Raw genomic sequence first — 11452 nt, 5'->3', positions numbered from 1 at the left:
CATACAGATGTAGCAACCAACTGTAGTTACTGACAGTGGTTTTATGAAGTGCTCCTGAGCCCAATTAGTGATATCCTTTACAAACTGATGTCGGTTTTTGATGCAGTACCGCCTGAGGGCTCAAAGGTCACGGGCATTCAAATGTTTGTTTTCAACCTTGATGCTTACATGCAGTGATTTCTCAAAATTCTCTGAATCTTTTGATAGATAGATAGTACTTTATTTTGATAATATTACGGATCGTAGAAGGTGAAATCCCTAAATTCCTTGGAATAGCTAGTTTAGAAATGATGTTCTTAAGGTGTTTGACAATTTGCTTACACATTTGTTCACAAAGTGGTGACCCTCGCCCCATTCATGTTTGTGAATGACTGAGCATTTCATGGAAGCTGCTTTTATACCCAATCAAGACATCCACCTGAAATGTTAATCCATGCTAAAAAACAATTTGTCCTCAGGTCCAGTTGTGGCAGGTGTGGTGGGTCTCACAATGCCCAGGTACTGTCTGTTTGGAGACACTGTGACTACAGCTTCTCATATGGAAGCCAGCGGACTTCGTAAGTAGAAAAATCCAGAACAATAACTGATAATATATTTTGACCTGGATGAATGGGAGTATTTAAATAACACGAAAGGGTATTGAGTAAAATGTTTTTTTACTTTGTAGCCTACAGAATCCACATCAGTCTGAGTACGATGAAGGTCCTGACAAGTCTCAAACTGGGTTACCACATAGAGACCAGAAAAGCTACGGTATACTTGCAATACATGTTGCCTAACAATTAATGGTGGTGCTTCTTGTTTTGTGTAACACAGGGGTGTGAAATTCATTTTAGCTTAGGTGCCACATGGAAGAAAGTCTAGTCCCACGTCGGCCAGATGGCGAAAATCATGTTATAATAACTTAAAAATAGAATTACGACAACTTCAAAAATGTTTATTTGTTTTATTTCGGCCCAAAACAGAACAAGGAAATTCTGAAAATGTACACATCAAAAATAATCCTCTTAACAAAACACTTTAAGTTAGTTGAAAATCATAAGTAAAAAATTGTTGCAGTTTCAAAAACACCATGAACTTAGACTCAATCTCAGTGTATCTACAAAGCTATTAAACTTTAAGTCCCAGCCCATCTATGATTGAACAAAAAACTAAATAAAGCATAACTAAAAACTTTATTATGTATCAACCACCTCATTTGTCATTTCCACTGTTCACTTTTTTTTTAAATTTGCACGGAAGACAATCATTTTCACAGAACTATATCAATGTGCAGTGTCTCCTGCAGCATTTTAAGTGGGGTTACCAATTGTTTATTTTACATCTGTTTGTTTTACGTTGTGGCGAGGGAGAGGAGTCACAGCCCCACTTTACCGTGTACCTCTTGCTTGGTATACTTGCTCGCCCCTGTATAAACTATTTGCTTACCTAACAGAATTGCTACTGCGATATCCAGTGGGTACATTTAGAAGAGCAATTTCTTTAGTTTTGAAATGCAGCTCGATTTTACACTGAGCAAACTCATTTCGCGGGCCGGATTGAACTTGTTTGTGGGCCTGTTCCGGCCCGCATGTTTGACATCCCTGATGTAACACATGCAAATATTTTGTTGTCCCAACCTTGATATGCGGTCGATATGTCTGCTGCCTACATTATATGACACACAAATGGGAAAAAAGCTGCTGTGACATTTTAAACAGTCAATCAAGTCAGGCAAAATATGAGCTTTGCTTTTAGGTGAAAGGTTCAGAGGACACCTACTGGCTGATGGGACGAGACGACTTCAATAAAGTTCTCCCTGTCCCTCCAGACCTCAAGGGCGGGTAAGGAAACACACACACATGTTAATAAACGTATGGGATGGCTAAAATGATACGGTGCATGTGCTTTTAAAAATATTTGGTTCTTTTTATCTCCCTGTTTGTGTGTGTTTTAGGGCCAGTAACCATGGTATCAGCCTTGATGAAATCCCAGTTGAAAGAAGGCAGAAGTTTCTGGACCGACAGCAGAAGACAAAGAAATAGATGTTGCCAATGGACACCCACACAAGCACACTACCTCCAAGTTTATGATGTGAACATTAAAACAAAAATAATCCATGTAAACATCATGCTTCCTGTTTGTGCCTCTTGTGGTCCTCTAAATCATGACTTTTGTTGCATATTTAAATTATATTTTTCAGTGCTAATAGCTTGATAGTTAATAGCTTGTCTACAGCAAAGGTTTTTTAAGGTGGATCACGCAGTCCATCGCACGATGCTGTATGTGTTCCAAAATAATATTCTCATTGGAAATATTGGAAATAGAAAAAAATGTTCATCATGAAACCTAAAAGTAAGTGAGTAATCGTAATATTCTTAATGGTCATACAAGAATAGTAATCATAATTTTCTTAATGGTCATACAAGAATAAAATATGTTAAACATGGTTAAAATTCTGGTGTGAAAAGTTCGGAACTTTAGTGATAAAGTGATGTATAGTGGAATCGGAATTTTATTAAATGTCACAAGTGTGAAAAGAAGTTAACTGTCGAATGTAAACACAATAAAAAGCTGACTTTCTCATCTTTGTTGGTGATGGTCCTCTTGTCCTGTCCCGGGGCATACCTCAATATTACAATTTGAAAATAATTTGCAAAAATAAAGGAAAAGCACATTCCAGTGCTTATAATCTTTCAAATCGATTCAACATGAGCCGACATTGTACTTTAGGTTTAGCATGTTATTAATAAAGATAAGGGTCCAGCCGATTTGAAACATGCTTAAAAAAGATGAAAAAGCACTGTCATCTGGCAGATGAAAAATATCAAAGTTTACTTATATAGCCCTAAATCACAAATGTCTCAAAGGGCTGCGCAGGCCACAATGACATGGCAAGAAAAACTCGAAAACAACAAGGAACCCTGCGGCACTGCAGTTGTGGGGATCCCCCTCCCTCGGGTGACTTGCAAAATGGATGCCAAGTGGATACAGTTAATATTGTGAGAGTCCAGGTAGGGTAGTACAATTTTCTATCCAAATGTAATCAAAATCCAAATGTTTGTATCCACACAAACATACATTTTATTCTTCTACTTAACATTTGGGTATTCTTTCTGAAATGGTAAAATTCTCTTGATACAAAACCCTCAAAATAGTGATGTCACTGACAGAGCTTGGGCATGTGGCATCACCTTATGTAATTTTTACAACAAAAATAAAGTTGGAGAGTTAATATTTCAGGATAATACCGACCAACAGAGTAATATTGGTGTAAATGTAATTGACTTTGATCCACATATTACCTTATAACTTCTAACAGTGATTTTTTTCTTGATAAAAACTAAGTTTTACATAATATAACTAATAACGAGCGAGTCTTTTGAACAGCTCTTCCAGATCCTTCTTCCTTTAAAGATCCTTATATACCAGTGGTGTGCCATCAGGGCCAGCAGCAAGGCCTTCTCTGCTAGCCTAACATAATCAGAAATCATGATCATAATTAAAGATAAAATATTTTTTTCATTTACTTCCCCTAAATATCTTAAAGTATTAACATTCTCTTACTCAGTGGCCTAGTGGGTAGAGTGTCCGCCCTGAGATCGGTAGGTCGTGAGTTTAAATCCCGGCTGAGTCATACCAAAGACTACAAAAAGGGGACATTACCTCCATGCTTGGTACTCAGCATTAAGGGTTGGAATTGGGGGTTAAATCACCATAATTGATTCCCGGGCGCGGCACCGCTGCTGCCCACTGTTTCCCTCACCTACCAGGGGGTGATCAAGGGTGATGGGTCAAATGCAGAGAATAATTTCGCCACACCTAGTGTGTGTGTGACAATCATTGGTACTTTAACTTTAACCTCATGTCATATTATGCTCGTTCCAGTGCTGTTTTTTTTAGTCTTAGTTCGTATTCAATCAGAATTCAGCTAATTTATGTTGCCATGCTGTACGAAATCTGCCAGAGGTCTTCAGAATCAACAATGTGGGCGTCCATGCACTGTCAATGAACGGGGACATACAATAATAGACAATTGCGATAGCCAATCGGATCACGAGTTGTCGACAGTAGCCTATCAAAGTAGCGTGTTGTTAACAAGACTGTGATTGGATACTCACTTGTCAATCCAAAGTGAGTATCCAATCACAAGTTTCAATTTACCAGGAAGTGGGAAGTGTTGCGCAGTAGCCAGAAAAGGACAACAAAACGTTGATTAGGTGGCAAAAATATATTTGCAAAGACATTTTCAAGAAGGATATTTTAAAGAGAAACTACATCTTACATTTCATACCATCATACCAAAGACTATCTAAATGGGACCCATTACCTCCCTGCTTGGCACTCAGCATCAAGGGTTGGAATTGGGGGTTAAATCACCGAATGATTCCTGGGCGCGGCCACCGCTGCTGCTCGCTGCTGTGGAGATGAGTCAAATGCAGAGGATATTTTCACTGCACCTGGTGTGTGAGTGTGACAATCATTGGCACTTTAACTTTAACTTAAATCTTGTGAGACGATGTCGGCCAATCCCGGAAGCGACCCCAGCTGTTCTGGCGATGAAACGAGGAACGTCGTCGAATAAGTCCTACTAATTGTAAGTTAAAACATTTTTTTTTCACTTTTAATATGGTTTTTGCAATTTGAATTTTGAATGTACCACATAAAATATGTTATAATTGCTAATGCGCTTTCATTTATTTTTAAATAGGCCAGAAAATAACCCGTGCACAGTCGTGCCTAAATGTGTTTCTGTATAGTATTTCTCCAGCAATGATTATGTGGCGACATCAATTATGGTATTTTGAGAGGTAATCTTTGAAATCGGACATCACTGAAAGCCTAGGTGGGAAACGGACAGCCCGCCACTGGTAAATACCATCTTTAAGTTAAAGTTAAAGTACCAATGATTGTCACACACACACTAGGTGTGGTGAAATGTGTCCTCTGCATTTGACCCATCCCCTTAATCACCCCCTGGGAAGTGAAGGGAGCAACGACCAGCAGCGGTGCCGTGCCCGGGAATCATTTATGGTGATTTAGATCCTACATCTTTTCTATGTGTGAGCATTTAATGATAATTAGTCCACTTCCTCCCTTGAACTTGTATCGTTTATTCATTACTAGAAGAAAATTATATAAAGTGTAGCAGTAATGTTAATAGTGAGGGGCAAACGCGGAATGGTCATGGCGGAAGAACTCCTAATTAGTTTGCTCCTGAAAGGGGAACTGCACTTTTTGGGGGGAATTTTGCCTATCATTCACAATCCTTATGTAAGACAAGAACACATATTTTTTTCTTTTTCTTTCTTCTGAAAAAAAATCTGCTTACAATGGAGGCTATGTGAGTTGCTCCAAAAGCTTTTTAAAAACATCCAAACACCTTCATTAAGGTGTTGTACACACCCTGTAAGTATATATGTATTGTAGTAAAAAGCCAATTCATAATAACATTTACATATTTTGCTCATTTTAAGCGCATTCATTTCCAAATCGCATCACAACGTTTTCTTTTTTTTTTTCAACGACATCACTGATTATTACTCACTGTAGACTTTATGAGGGCCAACAAACATCGATGTCTGCTGTCATTAGGATGCCGACTGATAGGATCTTGTTTTATTGTCGTTTAGATGAAGAATGACTCATAATCTTCATGAGGAAAAGATGGCTGGAGCCAAGAGTCTTTTTGTTTCAATCTCCCCACTAAATTGGCTGTCAAAGTGTACCAACTTGGCCGAATATGTCTTCATCCTTCTTCTATCCAGGTGAGTGGCATGATTTATGATCTAGAACAGGCCTGGGAAATAATTTTGACTGGGTGGGCCAAATTTGGAGAAAGTAATGTGTCTGAGGGCAGGTATATATATTTTTAGGAACACTAATACAAAACCTCACAACAATGTCTGATTAAATGCTAAAAACTTTTGTTAGACCGCCTTAAAAACGGAATGGAACTTCATTTTTCTATGAATGATAAAACACTGAATATTGACGACATATGAACGTCACACCCCCTCTCGATCGACATATTTTACAATCAAGCAAAATGTGACAAAAACGCGTCAAAAATGTGACAAATGTCGTGGTGGTTTGTGCAGCCCTTTGAGACACTAGTGATTTAGGGCTATATAAGTAAACATTGATTGATTGATTGAAATAGCGAAGTATGAAAGCAAAGGGTAAAAATACAATATACAATTTGATATATAACCAAGCTTTAGAAATTTGTTGTGAAAATTTCCTTCCACGTCTGTCTCTGACACCCACATTTCAGGCTGACATTCTGTGGAAACGCTCCCCATCCACACTGCTTGGTGCCTCGTCTGAGCTGCTGTAACTTAGATTACCATTGTAACTAGTATATCATGCAAAAGCGCAGATTCCAACCATTAAAATACTTTGTATAGTTCAAGACTTACGGTCATTTGAAAACATCACTGTACATCATAATGGCAGATACAGTTCCCATCTTAAAGATCTAAAAAATTTATTTGGGAATGTGCGGCGGGCCAGATTGAAATACTTAACGGGCCGCATGTGACCCCGGACCTTAATTTGCCCAGGTTTGATCTAGAATAATCTTTCACGAGCAATTCTATGACCTCATAATACAAACTCCGTTTCCATATGAGTTGGGAAATTGTGTTAGATGTAAATATAAACGTAATAAAATGATTTGCAAATCCTTTTCAACCCATATTCAATTGAATGCACTACAAAGACAAGATATTTTGATGTTCAAACTCATAAACTTTATTTTTTTTGCAAATAATAAGTAACTTAGAATTTCATGGCTGCAACACGTGCCAAAGTAGTTGGGAAAGGACATGTTCACCACTGTGTTACATCACCTTTTCTTTTAACAACACTCAAACATTTGGGAACTGAGGAAACTAATTGTTGAAGCTTTGAAAGTGGAATTCTTTCCCATTCTTGTTTTATGTAGAGCTTCAGTCGTTCAACAGTCCAGGGTCTCCGCTGTCGTATTTTACGCTTCATAACGCCCCACACATTTTCCATGGGAGACAGGTCTGCACTGCAGGCGGGCCAGGAAAGTACCCGTACTGTTTTTTTACGAAGCCACGCTGTTGTAACACTTGTCTTGCTGAAATAAGCAGGGGCATCCATGATAACGTTGCTTGGATGACAACATATGTTGCTCCAAAACCTGTATGTACCTTTCAGCAGTAATGGTGCCCTCACAGATATGTAAGTTACCCATGCCTTGGGCACTAATACACCCCCATACCATCACAGATGCTGGCTTTTGAACTTTGCGCCTATAAACATCCGAATGGTTATTTTTCTCTTTTTTCTGGAGGACACCACATCCTCTGTTTCCAAATATAATTTGAAATGTGGACTAGTCAGACCACAGAACACCTTTCCACTTTGCATCAGTCCATCTTAGATGAGCTCGGGCCCAGCCAAGCCGGCGGCGTTTCAGGGTATTGTTGATAAATGTGTTTGGCTTTTCATAGTAGAGATTTAACTTGCACTTACAGATGAAGCGACCAACTATAGTTACGGACAGTGGTTTTATGAAGTGTTCCTGAGCCCATCTGGTGATATCCTTTACACACTAATGTCGTTTTTTTAATGCAGGACCGCCTGAGGGGTCAACGGTCCGTAATATCATCGCTTACGTACAGTGATTTCTCCAGATTCTCTGAACCTTTTGATGATTTTACGGACCGTAGATGGTAAAATCCCTAAATTCCTTGCAATAGCTCGTTGAGAAATGTTGTTCTAAAACTTCGACAATTTGCTTACAAAGTGGTGACCATCACCTCATCCTTCTTTGTGAATTACTGAGCATTTCATGTAAGCTGCTTTTAAACCCAATCATGGCACCCAACTGTTCCCAATTAACCTGCACACCTGTGGGATGTTCCATATAAGTGTTTGATGAGCATTCCTCAACTTTATCAGTATTTATTGCCACCTTTCCCAACTTCTTCGTCACGTGTTGCTGGCATCAAATTCTAAAGTTAATTATTTGAAAGAAAAAAAAGTTTTAGCAGTTTGAACATCAAATCTGGTGTCTTTGTAGCATATTCAACTGAATATGGGTTGAAAATGATTTGCAAATCATTGTATTCCGTTTAAATTTACATCTAACACAATTTCCCAACTCATATGGAAACGAGTTTGTAGATACACAAGCTTTTGATAAATAGTTTGTCTGCGTTAGCTGTTAGAATAACAATATTACAAATACTTGGTTTATATTCAAGTCACGAAATATAACTGGTGGATTTGCACTTGGCCAGAGAGTGTGAATGTTGTCTATCTGTGTTGGCCATTTGATGAGGTAGTGACTTGTCCAGGGTGTATCCCACCTTCCGCCCGAATGCAGCTGAGATAGGCTTCAGCACCCCCCGCGACCCCAAAAGGGACAAGCAGTAGTAAATGGATGAATGGATTGTTGGCAGTTATTGAATGGTTATTTATTGTGTTTTATAGGAGGAATAGAGGACCTCCCATTGTAAGCAGACTTTTATTTACGTACGAGTTAGAATGCATTAGAAAAAAAAAACATCCGTTGTCATGTCTTTGATAATAATTGTGAATGATAGGGAAACTTCCCCAACAAGTGCAGTTCCCTTTTACTCTAGATGATATAGATAATAGACTTACAAAGGTTTGACAAAAAGTACACATGATCAGAGACATAAAAGAGAAAACGTAATAAAATAAATGAAATAAATAAAAACATATATTGGTGTTGAAGCGCTAGTCTTAACTAAATTAGGGGCCTCATTAATATTTGCAGTGAGGCATGATGGAAACAAGTAAGTAAAGGTGAACACTAAAGTAGCTCTAGATATAGAATGTTGTTTTTTTGATTGATTGATTGAGACTTTTATTAGTAGATTGCACAGTACAGTACATATTCCGTACAATTGACCACTAAATGGTAACACCCGAATAAGTTTTTCAACTTGTTTAAGTCAGGGTCCACGTGAATCAATTCATGGTAGATATAGCATTGTATATAATTACAAAAAATAAAATTAGTTCCTTAAGTTAAGACTAATAAACTTAAAAAATGTTGACAGACTTGCTGTTTCAGTATAGTATTTACATCATTGGCCTTTCCCCCCCACGAGTGTGAATAATTGTCTGCAGACTTGGGAAAATGTCTTAAATTGAAATATTGTGTATAATATCTGACTTTAATCGACCAGGCTCAGACTTCAACTTCATGTAACAGTGGCGGTAACTAAAACGTGAACTATTAACAATTAATTAACAATTTAATCCGTTTCTGATGAATACTTTGCCTGACAGTCAGCGGAGAGAGCACAGTTTTCCAGATGTGTAAAATGATCATGCTTTGGGGAAATGCATCGTCCATTCTCAATTTGAAGTTGATCAGGGCTATCTCCTACAGTAAAAACATTGCCACGGAAATAGCTTCTAATGCCATTATAAATCTATATATGAACTAACAAACTGTTGAAAAAAAGTTGTCAGTTGCAAAACAGCGCCCTCATCTGTCTGTAATGAGGCACGTGAGACAACGTATGTTTGTTTTTGCTGTATAGTCATCAGTGTTGGGTTGATTACTGAAAACTAGTAACTACTTAAAGTTACTATTTACTTTATTTAAAAAGTAACTCTGTTACTAACTCAGTTACTTAAACCAAAACGTAATCAGTTACTGTGAAAAGTAACTATTTAGTTCCTTTTTTTTTCATTTACATTTTTTTTTAAAGGCTCCCATTAATGCCTTTCTAGTCTTCATTTCAGTACTGTTATTGCACTGGAGAATAATAACTTGACATGCATTTGCATCACTGAACTCTGCTAAGCAATGTGGTCTACACACAACACACAAAGACAAAGATATGTTTCAAAGGGCCAATTTATTTTGGGCCAGAACAAATTGACAGAACTATTTTAAATAGCTGCAACATAACATACATAAGTAACATATCGCATCACAAAAATATGTCAGTTGTAAACCTGGCTTCACCTAAAGAAGACACACATGACACGATTATTTGTCATAGTTTAGAATAGAATAGAATACAATAGAAAGTACTTTATTGATCCTTAGGGGAAATCCAGCACCACAGTTCACTAAAAATCGACAATAATAATAATAAATAATATACAACATATGTTATATATATATAAAATATATGAATAATATAAATATATTCTACATCAATGGTTCTTAACCTGGGTTCGATCGAACCTTAGGGGTTCGGTGAGTCGGCCTCAGGGAGCAGAGCCTCCGCCGCAGTGGTCAAGACACACCAGACTCATAAATTGATTAACGTGGACCCCGACTTAATTAAACAAGCAGAAAAACTTATTCGGGTGTTACCATTTAGTGGTCAATTGTACGGAATATTTACTGTACTGTGCAATCTACTAATAAAAGTCTCAATCAATCAATCAATCAATCCATCAATCAATCAATCGTGTAAATAAAAACTTCAGGAGCTTGTCGGAGCCACTGTGTCAAACCTGTTAAAGAACTGGTATAGCTCATTGGCCCTCTTTTTGTCTCCGTCCATCCCCCTATCCCCCGATGGTTTGAGGCCGGTGATGGTCTGCATACCTCTCCAGACCGCCTTCATGTTGTTATCCTTCAGCTTCCCTTCCAACTTCCTCCTGTAGTTCTCCTTGGCCTCCCCAAGTTTGGTCTTCAGCAGCAACTGAACACTTTTCACCTCATCCCTACTCTTTCCCCTGACCTAAGGGATTTATATACAGTATGTATGTGTATATATATATATATATATATACATATACAGGACTGTCTCAGAAAAGTAGAATATTGTGATAAAGTCCTTTATTTTCTGTAATGCAACTAAAAACATGAAAATGTCATACATTCTGGATTAATTACACCTCAACTGAAATATTGCAAGCCTTTTATTATTTTAATATTGCTGATTATGGCATACAGCTTAAGAAAACTCAAAAATCCTATCTCAAAAAATTTGAACATTTCCTCAGACGAAGTAAAAAAAAAAGATTTATAACAGCAAAACAAAATCAAACATTTGAAAATGTCAATTAATGCACTCAGTACTTGGTTGGGAATCCTTTTGCACGGATTACTGCATCAATACGGCGTGGCATGGAGGCAATCAGCCTGTGGCTTTGCTGAGGTGTTAAGGATGCCCAGGATGCTTCAATAGCAGCCTTCAGCTCATTTGCATTATTGGGCCTGGTGTCTTTCAGCTTCTTCTTCACAATACCTCATAAATTATCTATGGGATTTAGGTCAGGAGAGTTGGCAGGCCAATGGAGGACAGTAATGCCATGGTCAGTACACCAGTTACTGCTGGTTTTGGCACTGTGGACAGGTGCCAGATCATGCTGGAAAATTAAATCATCATCTCCATAGAGATTTACAACAGATGGAAGCATGTACACAGCTGCATTGACTCTGGACTTGATGAAACACAGTGGACCAAAACCAGCAGCTGACATGGCTCCCCAAACC

At 38.0% G+C, this 11452-nt stretch overlaps 1 protein-coding gene across 1 annotated transcript; it reads left to right on the top strand.

The window, feature by feature from the left end:
- The first annotated feature begins 459 nt into the window (after positions 1–459).
- Positions 460–2105, top strand: LOC133559867 (retinal guanylyl cyclase 1-like). Its single transcript, XM_061911881.1, has 4 exons — positions 460–557; positions 668–753; positions 1738–1823; positions 1937–2105. The coding sequence occupies exons 1-4, from the start codon at positions 491–493 to the stop codon at positions 2022–2024; spliced, it is 327 nt and encodes a 108-aa protein (XP_061767865.1). The 5' UTR covers positions 460–490; the 3' UTR covers positions 2025–2105.
- The last annotated feature ends 9347 nt before the right edge of the window (positions 2106–11452 follow it).

This window comes from Nerophis ophidion, linkage group LG10 (assembly GCF_033978795.1).
Source record: "Nerophis ophidion isolate RoL-2023_Sa linkage group LG10, RoL_Noph_v1.0, whole genome shotgun sequence".
NCBI classification, from domain to species: Eukaryota; Metazoa; Chordata; class Actinopteri; order Syngnathiformes; family Syngnathidae; genus Nerophis; species Nerophis ophidion.
The sequence above is the reverse complement of the archived record's forward strand: the minus strand, read 5'-3'. Positions and strand labels throughout refer to the sequence as shown.

Excerpts from the sequence above, each read along its gene's own strand:
- LOC133559867 (XM_061911881.1), top strand. The coding sequence starts at position 491 with ATGCCCAGGTACTGTCTGTTTGGAGACACTGTGACTACAGCTTCTCAT. Across the intron at positions 558-667 it reads TATGGAAGCCAGCGGACTTC|CCTACAGAATCCACATCAGT; the intron begins GTAAGTAGAAAA and ends TTTACTTTGTAG. Across the intron at positions 754-1,737 it reads TAGAGACCAGAAAAGCTACG|GTGAAAGGTTCAGAGGACAC; the intron begins GTATACTTGCAA and ends CTTTGCTTTTAG.